The 16,248-nt window shown below is 36.9% G+C and overlaps 1 protein-coding gene across 2 annotated transcripts in view; it reads right to left on the bottom strand.

The window, feature by feature from the left end:
- TENM3 (teneurin transmembrane protein 3) overlaps positions 1-16,248 on the bottom strand; it is a 442,234-nt gene that overhangs the window by 96,039 nt on the left and 329,947 nt on the right. For both annotated transcript variants that reach the window (XM_040965819.1, XM_040965818.1), the window contains exons 7-11: positions 12,935-13,145; positions 12,412-12,513; positions 12,020-12,214; positions 10,748-10,948; positions 4,078-4,263 (exon numbers count right to left, since the gene is read on the bottom strand). In XM_040965819.1, the coding sequence (XP_040821753.1) occupies positions 4,078-4,263; positions 10,748-10,948; positions 12,020-12,214; positions 12,412-12,513; positions 12,935-13,145 (895 nt within the window). The remainder of the gene's footprint in view (positions 1-4,077; positions 4,264-10,747; positions 10,949-12,019; positions 12,215-12,411; positions 12,514-12,934; positions 13,146-16,248) is intronic.

The following is a 16,248-nucleotide window of genomic DNA, read 5'->3' as shown; positions in this document are numbered from 1 at the left end:
ATGGCCTAGGAAAAGACCTAAGTACTTGGACCCCTGCCACCAACATGGAGACATTCTGGAGAAGCTCCCATCTTTAGCTTGGACCAGCCCTGACTATTGTGGTCATCTGGGGAGTATGATCAGCAGAGGGGAAGATCTGTTCCTTTCTGTTTCTTCTTCTTTCACTGTTAATTCCGACTTGCATATAAATAAATCCTTTTTAAAAATATACAGGTTAAGATCAATGTATCCCATATTGTAAATGGCTAGGTTTGAGCCTTGATTTTGTCCTTTGCATCCAGCTTCTTTCTAACGTAACAATTGATAAAGTCCTAGCATGAGACCTAGATTGAGTTCCTGACTGTGGCTTGACCTACTTCCAGGCATTATGTGCTCCTGGAGAGTGAACCAGCAGATAAAGGCTCCCTTTCTCTGTCCCTCCACCTCTCAAAGAATTTTAAAATCAAAAAAGGAAAAAAAAAAATTGCTGATTCTTGCCTGCAAATATCTATGGTATTTGTACTGTTTCTATGAGTATTTAACTCTAGCAGGGCCCACAGCATCCGCCCTCCACCCCCATCCCATCAACCTGGCCATTTTCTAAGAAAACAGAGAGCTGTATCAACTGAATTGCTTTATAGCATTATAGATTCTGAGTTCAGTTAAATACATTAACAGTGAACATATTGAATTAGGTCATGACTAGTAACTACCAGATACTACCTTAACTCTTACAATGCAGAGAGGTCTAAGTTTATAAAAACAGAGTTAGCCATATAATATTCTGATGACAAACATGTAATTATATTCAATATATTTTTCAATTGTCCATATCTAGATCCTGCAAGTCCACGTTTCTTTTTTGTCTCAGAGAAAACAAATGTAGGTACATGAGTATGATAATCACAGATCCCTGAAAGACATCATAGTTGAGCATTTGTATCAGTGCTTTTGCTATTAAGTAGTAAGTGCTGGTGGTTATTTCATGTGGTTCACTTATGACACTTCTCTTTTCCCTTACAATAAAATTAATAATCACAAAAGCTTTCTGGGGAAGAAGGGGGCAATATCTATTTTAATCACAATACTACTGAAAGTCGATTTCCTCTTGTTTCATTTTCTGGCTACATGCATCACTGGTTAACGTCTAACCTGAGAAAGCAGAAGGACCTGGGACAATGAACCTGTGAGTGAATATGCTCAACGTGCTGAATACATGATTCATAACAAGAAAGAAATATGAACACACTAATAAAAACATCAGGGTGGGATCCTTCTAGCAGACAGGGTGTTCAGTGAGTACTCTAAATTCATAACCTACTTTCACTATCAAAATGTCTATGGTTGTATGAAAGCATGAACATGGTTTATGAAGACAGAAGTGTGGTATAAAGATAGGAAAGAATATCTTTATGCTTTTTATTGTGAACTTTTGTTTGTGTCTAGCTGTTTCATTTCTCTTCCACCACTCTTTCAATTAACCTGTCTGTATTCAATAAGTTGATGCATAATTTGGTTCAAGAAAAATCTTGCTGATTTGTGAATGTTCTTTCATAAAGTGGTAGTTTCTTTCAGCCACATACAAAACTGCTGAAACTGAGAGGAAATACTCAGAATGGTAACCACCTCAATTGAGAAAAGACACTAGTTTTCTGGGTTGTTTAATCACTGGCTCACAAATAGTCCCCCAGGATTCACTGTGGACATATATAAGCATTGTTGAATAGGCAAGAGAAAAGCAAGTGGATCTTTGTATGCCAAAATTTGCAATAACTAACCCTAACAGTATAAAGAGCAAAACAATGATAAAGAGGTTCTTTAATCTTTTTGAGGGTTCATGACCTAGATTTACGTTCAAATGAAAGAAATCCTTTATTTCCTACACTGTTATTCATATAGAGTATAAAAGCAGTAAAAAAAAAAAGAATGGAATAGAACATGGAATTGTTAACAATGGCAGTAAGACACACAGCATTGCAATAAAAAGGTTCACTACTAACAAAAATCCTCTTTCCCTACAACTAAAATTTGCTCAACAGCTCATGGGTAACTGTTAACTAAATAACAGTTAAAACAAGATCAACAGGATAATTCATTGAGTAGTTGTTGATAAGTTAAATTTGCCAATACATAACTTTTTTGGTTATCCCTGTGTTTCAAATTTTTATAGAAATGTTTGTTGTACTTTCTAAATACAATTAGTTATATACATAATTTTCTCTCCCAGTTAGAATTAATTCATTTCCTCTGATTGGGTATTGGGAGAATGATAAGAAAGTATGTTTTTGCTTCTTTCTGCTCCACCCCTGTAATGAGGGCATTTCAAGGCTTATAATATGGGGCTGTCTGGTCACGGGCTAATATATTATCCTTTACATGTCCACACGAAGACACACTGTTTTTGAAAGTCAACTGTTTTGTGCCTTAACACAGTCCACATGAATATCACTCATCCACTGTTCTATAACTATAGAACCTATCTTTTTAAAGACTACAGGAAGGAAAAGCTGTATCAGAACTGTGGGATGAGCTCTCTGCAAATACTGAAAAAGATGCATGTTTGCAGTTGCAGTCAACTTCAGTAGAAACCAGCTGCAAGCAACTGTAAGCAGTAAGCTCCTCTTCCACACAGGGAGAAGACCCTATGGATGTCAACGCAGTGAAGAGTTAATACAGCAAGCCGGCTCCAGGGGAACTTTCAAGGTTGGCTCTTGGTCTGGCATCTGGAAATCTGAATGTTTCCCGTATGTTAACAAGGTTGTCTAGCCTACTGGGGATCTAAACACCTAGTTCTCTTTTGGGAGTCAGGAATTTTGGTAGCAGTGGTTGGGATTATGCCCTTGGACAGCCCCAGCAAAAACCTTGGGATCTGAGCCACCCATGGGCAGCCAGGGCTGCAATGCTGGCCACACAGTGATGCATTCCTCCACTGCAGAGCAAACTCCAGGACTTTCCCCAGTGGGAACGGAAGCCTGTGTGTGAGTCCCTCCAGACTTTGCCGGACATGTTTTTCCCCCTTACTGATCAATTTTTTCAACTAGAACTATAAGCGCAACCACTTCTGAATATTGAGTCCTTTTAGCTGATTGCCAAACAAAGGAATGGCAGTGGCACCTCAAAACCGATGTCAGGAACGTAGGATCAGAAAAAACCTTATATGAAATTGATGAAGATGCATGTGGGACAACTTAGAAAGCACAAAATTCCAATTCTATGATGAACTTGCTAGTTCACTGATTTCTGTAAGCAGAAAGGCGAAGTGTAAAATACTTACAGATACATCAGAGGACTGAAGGTACAGACACTACCCCAATCTACAGCTTTAGCATATTTTACTTTCAAATTCTGAATGTTTTAATATAATGACATTGTTAATAATTAATGCTGCACACTCTCACTGAAGTGTACTGTAAATGTATTACTCATTTTTGCTGTTGTTTTTTAAATGAACATCTTAATTGTAATAACTCAATGTAAAAGCAAAGACACTAGTTATCTTGAAAATATGGATCTACTAAACAGTTATACACTAATATTGTTACATTAAGCACTATTTTGATTATTTGATCTATACAAATAATATTTTAAAAAGTGTTAGGCATATAGATTTACAAACTGTAGCACACTTCAAGTTTATCTGTCATAATACTACAAAATAATGTCATAAAAAATCAAACTTTTTAGAGATTGAATATATCAGCAAGTTGAAGCTGTATGATTTAAGGGCCAATAAGGCCACATATTTGAAAAATTGTATTTCAATTTTTAAAGCAAAAAAAAACCAATCAAACCATAAGTGCTATTAAAGCAAGGCAATATGGGATGCTAGGAGGCAATATTCATGAAAGTTAATTTATAAATAAGAAGTGGCAATCACCAAAAACAGTGACTAAAATATTCTTATATCTTTATGACAGTTGTTCTAAAAAGAACTGACTTGTCATTGGAAAGTGACAACCACAAAAATTCCTCTTGAAGAGAGATGGGTAAAAATTAGTGTGAAGAGGTAAGGTTTGCTCGTATTGGAAGCAGCCCACAACGGGCGCTTTCTGGGCGCGCACAGAGGACAGGACAGACAGGCGGGTTCAGCGAGCCTACCGATGGTGCAGTGCTCCCCGTTCCAGCCCTGGCTGCACTCGCACTTGCCGTCCTTGCAGGTCCCATGTTCCGCGCAGCGTGGGTGGCAAGCTCTTTGATTGCATGCTGGGCCTGTCCAGCCTTCCTCACAACGACAAGTGCCCCCCATGCACACACCGTGTGAGCCACAGTCCACAGAACAGATTTCTGCATGGAAAGAAGCAGAGAAGGACAACGGAGGGTGAGATAAGGAATGAATAAGCAGTGTTACATCCTAAAATCAAATTTGCTTAAGTGAAAAGCAAAGTCACTCAACAGCAATCAAAAAGCATTTGCAACCTAACAAAATCTCAACACTGATTACTAGAAATGACAAATGGCAGAATTTCACTTTTTTAAAATAAATTCTTTATTTTTCATAATACAGTTCCTTAAGCTCGGGGATTTCCCCTTCCACCCTCCCCCACCCCCTCTCCTTCTCACTGCTTTCCCCTAAATTGTGGCAATAGTTTAGTTCCTTAACAACAGGCACAAGTCTATCACTCTGCTATTTAAGTGTATCCTGACACTGTGGCTATAGACAATGGTAGAAAGTCCAGCACTCTAGTGTCAAGATGTATTTAACAGTTTCACTGGGAGTTCATCTTTTATTCAGAGGTAGAGATGCATATTGCACTATATCGCCACTTCATGGTATAATTGTCTATACAACACAGATCCTCTAGACAAACATGTGTGTGTATAAAAATATATATATAAAAATATATATATATACGCACACATGATAATTTCACTTTTTTATCCACCACTTAATTTTATATGTTGCCGTAATGGTGTATAAACCACACAAAATTTTTTTAAGAATAATTTCTTATTTTATACATAAAATATTTTGATTGTAAAATACCATAAAGAAACTCTCTATATATACACATACATATAACATATATATATTATACATATACAAGTAGTAATTACTGGCAGCTCAGAAAACACATACACACCAAATTAATGAAGAAATTTCAATAACCATCTCACGCGTCTGACAGGATTCGGATTTCACAACATAGCAAGGTGTGAAAAGGTTATTTATACTGGTACTGCTCAGATGTTTAAAACATTCGGAAACTTTCATTAAGAAGAATCTATTACAGAATACATTAGCTCGTTTCTGACACACACATGCTGGTTAAATAAAAAAAAAAAACTGTTGTTTTCCTTGTTTTGTAAATACCGTCATGTTGACAGATACAAACTGCTTAGTGTACATATTAAAAAAATCAATTTAATAACATATTGATACAACTATCCACTATGTTATTAAAAAAAAACCCACAATTTTCAAATACTGGATTACCGAAAACAGCACATGTGAACAAGTGACTTTAAAAAGTATTATGCAAGATTAGCTCTTTAAAAATAACTCAGATGTCCAAAAGCATTGTTCTTTTTACAGCTATCTTCAAAGCTTTGTTTGACTGGAACTAACTGAAACACAGTGAGAGAAGAAACTTGAAAGAGCACTTTTACAAAGTTTTTACATATTAGATTATGTAGAGTTTTTTTTTCTTAAGATCACAGGACCATTGTTTTGGTTTTCTTGCAAAAAAATACAAATGTTGAACAGTAAAACTAAGTGATTTCTAACAAATGGAGAATGGACTATAACATTTTAAATTATGTATTTAAATATTCAGGTGTGTAAATAGGCTTCTATTTCCCCCATTTCTTTCTAAGAAAACATTTCTTGACATCAGAATTCTATATCTTACAAGCTGACTTTAACTACCATGAAATACTATGAAAGTTGTAGCATTTTTTATAAACAACAACCAGGAATACCAACTGGAAGGGGGCAGGGTGTGTGTGTGGGTGTGTGTGTACATATGTATGTGTGTTTGCCATATTTTCTATCTCCTTTTAACTAAATTTTTGATTAAGAGATCCAAGATAGTTTGATTCACTTCAGAGCAACACAACATCAACCCAGTTCTAGAAAGCAAAGCTATCTTTCTGAGGTACCTTTTTTATTCAATCTAATCAATTTTTCATTAGGGTGAGGGTGTTTATCAGCATTCAGCACACTAGCTTTGAGCAAGGTGCGTCAATCTTTGTAATGAACTTATTAATTAGAGTTAATTTAATTGAAGTGGAATTGAAGGGCTAATTAATGGACAAACTGCTGATGAAGATAGAGGCAAGCTCTGTTGCTTTCAAACCTATAAACTTCCTGCTGGAAATAATTCATCTCTTCTCTTTTCACAGCTTAACCAAATGTTTCTTCAGCTGTGCAATCTACTCTCCTATTGAATTTGGATATCTGAAGGTCATTTCCAAAACTACCCAAGAGGTAGCTAGCAAAGTGTTTCCTTTTGAAATATACTTGGTCAGAACCCTACAACTAGTTAATTTTTAGCCACAGATATAAATTAACAATAATATTTTAATGAGCTTTAAATGAGAACTGTGCAACAGTTAAATAAATTGGAGGCATCTAAGACTGGATAGTTTCACAGGCTGGACGTAAGCACATTTGAGATCTTTACTATTAATTTCAGGTTTCCTTTTTGTAGTTAATGGAATGGTATAATGAATTTTTCTGTACTTAACTCCTTTGTTCCAAAGAAGAGAGCTATCTGTATTGACAGCTAGATGTTAAGCTCTTGGTTTGCATTGGACCTGTAAAAGCAAACAGAACACCCCACTCCCTATGACCAAGTAGTCATTTTGCCTGTAGGTAAAATTAGATTTTCAACTAGCAAAATAATTACATCAGCATGAGAAAAAAAGTCTGAATATGCAAAATAATACATAATTTGGGCTGCTAATTTTGTGTTTTAATTAACATTTATATCCCCCTTTAAAGCTATTCTTAGAAATATCATTTTATGAAGAGCATGGAATTACCAAATGAGTTATTTAGTATCAATTACAAATTACCTTCTATAAAATAATTCAAGTAAGGTATTATAATAACTCTGTATGGTTAAAAAAAAAGAGGGGTATTATGCTTGTTCCTACTTGGATAATTGTAAGAAGTAAATCAGAATGATATTATTTTAAACCAGTATTATTTCACAGCTACTATTATATTCCTACTTTTCTGATGAACGCAGAAGAACCCTGAACCAAGTAACTTTATTATACACATAATTATGTCAGTAAAACCTAACTGGAAAATTTTTTTGGTGTAATGTTTTTGGTAAAGCCAACAATAGGACTCCAGGAATAACTAAATGCCTATTTTGACATTTCTAAGTACAAAATATATTTTTAAGAGCAGAGAATACAATGTTACTGAAACCAACGCTACACACCTGTTCTTGATAAACACTGCCTGGTGATGATTTCCTAAGACTCATTAGAGAACTATATTCGAGACACACTCTAGTCAGCCCTCAATTTTTATTCTTATTTATACTCTATATGTTAGTTCTGTGCAATTACACGTCCTTGGACCAAAGTCTCTAGCTCCTCATGCTATCTAAATCAAACAGTGGTTCTATGGAGCAATACACATATCTGCTATAAATCTACTACCTCTAGATGTATTTGGTGAGAAGATGATGGAGGAATCAGGACATGGAAGGAAGGGAGAAGAGGAAGGGAAAGATAGGGCAGGAAGAAGGAGGTGAACCGAAGGTATGGAAACAGGAGGAAGAAAATTCATCTCACGAGAAATGAAGAGTTGTAAGGAGAAAGGAAAAACAAGAGTCTCTTTAAGTAATGTCAGACTTCATGAGAAAAGTTTTACCGGTTTTATCAATTAGCCTATAAAATCTGTTTCAGTGTGAGCTTCTAAGATTCAATTTGTAGTAAAAAAGGATAACAGACAAATCTATCATGTTGATATTGATTCACAGGGTGGCACAGATATAACCCAGTATCTAAAAATGTCAAGAAAGAGCAATTTATGAAAACTATCAGCTTTTCTTAAAGATTTATTTATTTACATGAAAGGCAGAGTTACAGAGAGAAGAGAAGACATAGAATGAGAACCATCTGCTGCTTTACTCCCCAAATGGTTGCAATGGCTAGGGATGGTCCAGGAAGAAGCAAAGAACTGGAAACTCCTCTACTCAGGTCTCCCATTTCTGTGGCAGGGCCCAAGTTCTTGCTCATCTCCTAGTGGTTTTCCAGGCACATTAACAGGAAACTGGATCAGAATTGGAACAGCTGGGACCACAGCCGGTACTCAAATAGTATGCTGGTGTCACAGACAGTGACTTAACCCACCGTACCAAACTGCCAATCCCATGAATACAACAAGGTTTCTAATTTCTTAAAATAAGCATGTGAATTAGTTACCAAGCAAGACTTCACTTAGTTTTATGACTTTTAGGTCAGACTAAAAAAAATGAAATAAGTTACATCTCATGATTTCCACAATGGGGGAATCATGTCCAATCAATACTTCTCTGGAAGCCCTCTGAATCGATCAGGAATTAAGTATGACAAACCAATCAACTTTTGGAATACTAGTCCCACAACAACCACTGATCTCCACTACCACTTTTGTTAATGGTCAATATGCACTGAATTTAGCTCTCCTTAAGGAACTAGTCTAAGTGTTTTCCTATTATATTCACCAGAATTGTATAAGAGAATATTATTGTTACTGCCACTTCTTAGATTACAAAACAAATCTCAAGGCACAAAGAAGTTAAATAACTGGTTCAATATCAAACAGTTGCTGAATGACCAGTCCAAAATTTGAACCTGGGCTTCACAGACTCTGGAACCTTTGCTCCAGAATCTGTGTTCCTCCCTAGACATTGCTAGGCAGCAGGTGTATGGAAGAGGGCCACAGTGAGGACCACGAGGACCACAAACAGAATGACTTGACCAATCCTGTGCTGTTGCACAATGCTTTCATGGACTTAATTCTGCTAGCCCAACCTGTCCACTCTCTCCCACTTATCCTTCCCCTCTAACGTTCCCTATCCTCTACTTTTTTTAAGATTTATTTTTATTGGAAAAGCAGACTTATGGAAAGAAGGAGAGACAGATCTTTTGTCTGCTGGTTCACCTCCCAAGTGGCTGCAATGGCTTGAGCCGAGTTGATCCTAAATCATTAGTGAGGCGCTTCTTCCAGGTCTCCCATGTGAGTCCCAAGGCTTTGGGCCATCCTCTCCAGCTTTCCCAGGCAACAAGCAGTGAGCTGGATGGGATGTGGAGCAGCCAGGATATGAGCCTGTGTCCATATGGAGTCCCGGTGCATGCAAGGTGAGGATTTAGCCACTAGGCCACTGTGCAGGGCCCTATCCTCTCATTCTCCTTTTCCTTTTCTATTTTACTGTTTGTTTACACAGTGTGACTATGGAGCAGAGCTCAGAGCCTTCTCTATTTTTCATGCATCCACTAAGTCTTGAACCAGTCCTCTCTTTTCCCTGGCTTTTGCACCTCATTCAGTGGAGCTAACATTAACCCAAATGTTGGCTTCAGACTGATTCCCCCTTTCGCCAAGCTTACATATTCCATATTTTCAAAAAGTCTCTTCTGTCTTTCCTTTAAAAAATGTCACTCAGATTTTTCATGTTCATTTTTATTCTCTACAAACTAAATCAAGTCCTCGTCATCTCTCACAGTTCTGGCAAAGTCCTCTTACTTGTCTTTCAGCCATCCATGACTCACTGTTCCTGTCTGCTGACACATAATCTAATTACAGTTCTATATTCTCTATTACTATTCCCCCATCCAAAAAATATACTCCCCTCTTTCTGCAGGCAGCCATGTTAAATGAAAGTCAAGAAATGTTAGTAAAAGTCTCCTTGAAAACTTTCAGTACTTTAGGATCACTCCTTTAGCATATTATTCCAAACACTATTCAATATAATATGAAACTGGAATGCATTGATTTCTAATTATTTCATTTGTGTTTATTTTATTGCCCTAATTATATAATCTCCTAAATGAGAATGGCATCTTCTCAAACTGTGTGACTGAGGAGCGGGTTGTGAATTAGCATTTAAAGAAAAAGACAAGATTTGGAAAGGCAGTGTATTTCACTTTGTAAAATTGTTCATGCTGTGTGAATCCAAAAGGATAGAGATAAAAGGTCAGAAAGTAAAAAATGGAAGATTCTAGGTCACGAATACCACCATTCCAGAGGTCAGCATCATTTTTGATTCTTGTTTCTACAGGGCCTTTCACAGGATACGCACTTATATGTACTCATGACAACAGGACTGATTAAAACGATGACTTGCAATTTTTATTAAAATCACAGTACAATTAAAAACTCATTGTTGAATCATTATGTGATCCTATACTAGTTTAAATATGTATGCTCTTTATTTTGATCATGTTTAGCCTCGTGTTGTCAAGCAAGTCTTAATTGAGGCTTTGCTGTTGATGAGATAATGTGCTTATATCCTCAAGCTATACACAGGCCTAGGAAGAAGACAGCTTCAATTAGTAGTTCCATAAAGTGAGACAAGGTATCTTACACAAATGAAAGATTACTTTTGCCAATAATACTGCAGGGGAAATTTTAATGACAAATTTGCTAAAGCTATTTCTTTCCTTTTTTACAAGACAGCCACATTTCATTACTTCTTATATTTAGTTGTATAAATAGCCACTTTACTAAAATTTGTAACAAGTTTTATGCATGATTCAAAAATTAAATCATTATAATGCTCATTAAACAATAGTAAGGGTATAACTTTACTGCATTTATTAACCTCACCGTTTGAGCAGTCTGGGCCAGTCCAATTAGGGTCACACGTACAGGAGCCACTCTCTTGAAGGTAAGTTCCATGACCAGAGCACTGGTCTGGGCACATGGTCTTTAGTATTTCACAATTGTTGCCACCCCATCCTGGATTGCAGTGACATTCCCCATGGATGCATACACCATGATTAGAACATCCAGGGTCCAGACAGTCAGCTAGTATAAAGAAAAGACAAGACTTTTATCTAGAAAATAGCACACTACATGCAGAGCAAATCATATCCTAATTTACATAAACATGATGGATAATTTAATATTTATCAACCATTTTTAAGAATTTGTTTCTACAAATGGGAAGAACTATAACATGATAATGCCTTTTAGGTAACTGAGAGTCTTGGAAGGGTTTGAAATTTTCCTGAATTGTATAAACAAGCTCTTGGGGTTGCAGACTATAGCTCTCTGTTCTGCCTAATCAAGAACTGTCAGTATTGCCTACGCACCACCAAAATGTGCATCAGTTGACCTAATTCACTACCTCTGGGTACTGACAGCTGTATGGGATCCTCAAACTGTTTGAGAAACAAATGAGTTGCACACTCTCTATCCTTCTTAATTCACTCTAATGTGCTTTAGATGATGAGATTTAATTTAGAAATTTGACTCAATAAAACTTTACACTTGTAGGGTCAATGGCCTGAAAATTTAATTCCAGAGACTTAATTGCATTACTTTGTGAGTGCAGATCAATAAAATCAATTTGATTGAATAAATGGCGTTTTTTTTTCCTTTTTGAAAAAAACAATTCACTGCACTTTAGAGGATAGTCATTTTAACTCTCACCACTATTAAAGTTATGGAACAAATCCATGATGTCTTACTGTTTTCACTAAAATACTATGTTCAATATTCTGCTTTTCTAGAGAAGCAAAAATATGATTCAGAAACTGACATCAATGTGACAAATTGAAAAAAAAAGGAAAAGATCAAAAAAGAACCTGACAGTTCACAGTTGGTTTCTAGATATAAACATTTGCTTACTGTTTTCAGAATAATTTTAAGGAGAATTATTCATGCTCCTGAAAAAGAGCAAAGGAATTCTTCGGCATTTGTTGTTCTTATTAGGTAAAATGTTAATGACACAATGCATTCATAAATATGGAAATCAAAATTACTTTCATAAGGAAGCATAAAAAGAAAGATTCATCTGCCAAATTCAAGGTTACAGATTTAATCGGCCTCCTTATGAAGACAACAATAGGCTTCTGTAAATATTGACATGTTTACCTTCTTCACAATTTTCTCCTTTGTATCCTGAGTTGCAAGCACAAGAGCCCATGATACAAATCCCACGACCTCCACACTGTGGGTCAATACACTGGGTAGTCGGCACGTCACACTCGGTGCCCTTCCAGCCACTGAAACAGAGGCAGCGGCCCTTGGAGTACTGCCCATTGCCACTGCACAACACTGGACAGGCTGCTGTGAAACAGAACACGACAGAGGAATTAACAGCCACATTTTCCATGGCACTGTCTAAAGAAAAGACACGTTGCTGAAACAAGCGATATGCTCATTTCTTTCCCTGCTTTCTTGTCTTGGTGGTTTTCTGAGCTAGTTGTGTTTCTACAGCGTATTTAAATCGGCTTCAGAAAACAAAAAAAATCTCACTTACATACCTCTTGAACAATCAGGACCCAGAAAGCCAGGAAAACAATGGCAAGTTCCAGAAACACACTCTCCATTTCCATGGCAATTTCGGGGGCATTCCACCACTGACTCTGAAAAGACAAAGAACACTTGTTGGACAGCCAGCCCCTGGAAGAGGGTAAACTAGCAGTGTATCATTTAATTAGGTGCTAAAGTATGGATGGCTTATTCTATAACCAAAAATTAAAGGCTTCATTTGCACCATATTATGTGAAGAGCAGAGCAAACCACCAGCCACCGCTACTTCAAAGGCAAAATTTTCAAGTGCTTTCAAGATGCATTCATCTCCCAAGGTAATTCCAAATGATATTTTCATCCAATGTTTCATGGTTATCGCATATTCACAACTAAATAACTTAAAACTATCTCTTACATGTTTACCTAGGTTTTAACATCCCAAGAATCCCTCAGGTTGGGTGAAGATAATTTCATTTCTGTTTAACAAGGCGCTTAGGCTATGGCTGAACTTTGGGCTCTGAAGATGGTTCTTACCTATAACGATGGTGTTAAAAGACACTTGCTCTGCATTTTTCCCATCATTGTAAAAAGCCAGGTGCCAGATTCCAGAATCCAAGTACTGGATAAAGCCAGCCTCATGAAGGCTGATGGATCTCGCCTGCCGTCCTGCTCGTTCAGATTCCAGGAGGTTCCGTTGTTCCCTGGCAATCAACCTGCTGCCATCCAGAAGCTCCACAAAGTCATACTGGGGGTGAGGCACAGGGACAATATTTAGTCAGCCAAATCTCTCACAAGGTGGCTGCTTCTCTATCTAATCTTGTTAAGCTTTTCTTCTTTGCTCCCGTAAATACAGCGTTAGAAAGAAGTTCCTGATAGAAAGAAGTTTCTGATAGAAAGGTCCACACGATGAAAGCCTCTTATGTATTCAGAATAGGGATGACAGAACCTACCAACTGCACACTGTTGGCTTTTTCCACTTGTTAGGCAATTTGGATTCCAAATGTATTTAATTCTGATTCATAAAAAGTTTGACGAGTTTAGGCAGTTTGGGGACCAAAACTCTAAATCTAAATGAACTTGTATTCTAAACTCAGCTGCCTTATTTATTGAGACCAGCAAGGAAATATATTAAGATTTTCCACTATATTGGATATTCATACAGTAACAAACTGTAATAACAACGATTATTAGCTTGACTATTGCTACTTGATAAAATTCGGAACATCTAATTCCATTTCAGAACTGTAAATATTTTTATTTACATGTAAATACTTTGTTATTTCATGCTGCAGAACTGCATTACAAATCCAGCTCTAGGCTCTTCTGTAAGGGGTTTCAATTATATCATCAGGGTCCTTTAAATACCTAAAACTCCATTTTAAACATTAAAAATCCCTCTATCCAAAATGAATAAATTATATGTGATGGAAGAATTAATAGCCTCTGTTCCGTGGGCAAAAAGTGATCACCTAAGGAAAACCCTAAATTTTGCTTTACTCATAACATGGATGTTTATTTTTTGTTTGTTTTATTTGGGGGGAGGAGGGTGGTGACGATCAGTCTTAGGTTCTTATACTACTTTGAAATAAAAGTTAATAGACTAGGTCTTCACTCTCACTACTTCTACTGGTCAAAGACTGCATATAAACTGGAACTTTTCAGTGTAAAAGTTCCCTTTAAAATAGTTTTTCTCAGGCCTGGTGTGGTAGCCTAGCAGCTAAAGTTCTTGCCTTGAATGTACCAGGATCCCATACGGGCGCTGGTTCTAATCCTGGCAACCCCGCTTCCCATCTAGCTCTCTGCTTGTGGCCTGGGAAAATGGTCAAAGACAGTCCAAAGCCTTGGGATCCTGCATTCGCGTGGAAGACCTGGAAGAGGCTCCTGCCTCCTAGCTTCGGATTGGCTCAGCTCCAGCTCTTGTGGCTACTGGGGGAGTAAACCATTGGATTAAGATCTTCCTCTTTGTATATCTACCTTTCCAATAAAAATAAATTAAAAACAGTTTTTCTCTTTTATAAAGTGTACCAGTAATGTTTTTAAGATAATATTTATATGAAATAAAGAGGGCAGGGTAAGGAGGAAGAGGGAGAAAAGAGACCTTTTATCCATTTGTTCATTGCCTAAATGGTTGCAACACCCAAGACTGGTCCACGCTAAAGCCAGGAACCAGAAACTCCAGCTGGGTCTCCCACATGGGTAGCCAGGACCCAATTACTTGAGGGAGCAACCACTGCTCTCAGGGTGTGCTGTGGCAAAAAACTGAACGTGAAGCACAGGGGCAACTTGATCCCAGCCTCTCTGATATGCAATCTGGGGGGTCCCAAACAATGACTTACCTCCCTGAACTAGTAAGCTCACTTCATTGGTCATTTTCTTATGATGTGATTTAACACTAACAAACATATTTTAAGAATTCTTTACATTTAAAGATGTTTTAAATTACAATGCATTAACAGTGCTTTGTAAAATGTAAGATTTTCCATGTTTATTAACTTTTATTGACTATCTAAGGCTAGTAACATGTAAATCGAGCTTTTTCAACTGTTGATAGCTCTGAACAATTAAATCATCTATGTTTAATTTATTTATTTTATTAAATTGATGAGAACTCAGTGAGCGCCATTGCGTCTTCTGATCAAGTTTTGAGTGGTGGCACAGTCTTACTGTGTCTCACTGGAACAACAGACTAGGAGATTTCAGAGCTCAAGTCATCCAGTTCCATTGTTTGAAAAATAAACAGAGGCTCACAGAAGCTTTGTGACTTCCGTGGGCCACAGTCGGGATGTGGTAACAGCGTGCTCCAACCTTCCCAAAGCCTTTTCTAACATAGCCTTCATGTGAATGTGCTAAAATGCCAAGACATGCTTAGCTGTAAAATGTTGCCTTGCTTCCTTAAGCTTCTAACTGTCCAGGAGAAAGAATTGGGCACCAGGGAGAAGGAAGCCATTGATTCCTTGGCAACAATCAAATGAACAGTTTTATAAAGGGTCACAAAGACTTTCAAAACTCAAGTGACTATTCTGAATGGCTGGCCAATTTTAATTATTTCAGGTTGACTTATTTAACGTTCCCCAGAAACAGAGAAATGTTCAATTTGGGTTGCTTTATAGCATATTTCATGTTTAAACACTGAACTCAGAAACAGCTGTTTGCTCTACTGATCTTGAATAAACCAGAGAAAGGAATTCTAATAACTGTGAGGCTTTTAAGAAATGCATAACCTACTTCAATTCGTATATTGTAGCAGAAGATACTATATGTATTGTACTTAAATGTTAGAATTATGAGAAAACCTGACACTAACCCTTTTATTTCCTTAATCTTCTGTTACGACTTGCAAAAAAAGAGTCAACCATACGTGTTTAAATAAATCTTTCATTATTCATGTACACACAATACACAATCTTTAACTAAAATTATTTTCTGGAATCTGCATTCTAAGTTGCATGCTCATGATTGTGCTTAATACAGGGGTTTATTTCTTAAATTACAGAAAGAATAATTCTGTAATTGGTTTCCATGTAAAACTGTTTTTTCAAATAGCACTTGACTATTGCTACAAATGCAATCGATCTGCTGCAACTGAAGCTGCAGACACACAATTAAAAATTTAGTTATCACACCTTGATCAATGTTACCTATAGCAAGAACTTAAGTCACATCTAAAATTTAAGATTGAACACTAGTACACAGGAACTTGATGGATAAGGATCCAAAGCATTTTCTTTTATAATACAGACATGAAAAAGAAAAGTGAATCCACTAAAGTATATTTAAACATATTGCAGCCATAAGATACATGTATGTCTCTGAACATAATCCTTGAGAGTACTCATAACATTCTCTAG

This window comes from Ochotona curzoniae, unplaced genomic scaffold, assembly GCF_017591425.1.
Source record: "Ochotona curzoniae isolate NIBS_2020 unplaced genomic scaffold, NIBS_Ocur_1.0 scaffold_4505, whole genome shotgun sequence".
Taxonomy (NCBI): domain Eukaryota; kingdom Metazoa; phylum Chordata; class Mammalia; order Lagomorpha; family Ochotonidae; genus Ochotona; species Ochotona curzoniae.
The sequence above is the reverse complement of the archived record's forward strand: the minus strand, read 5'-3'. Positions and strand labels throughout refer to the sequence as shown.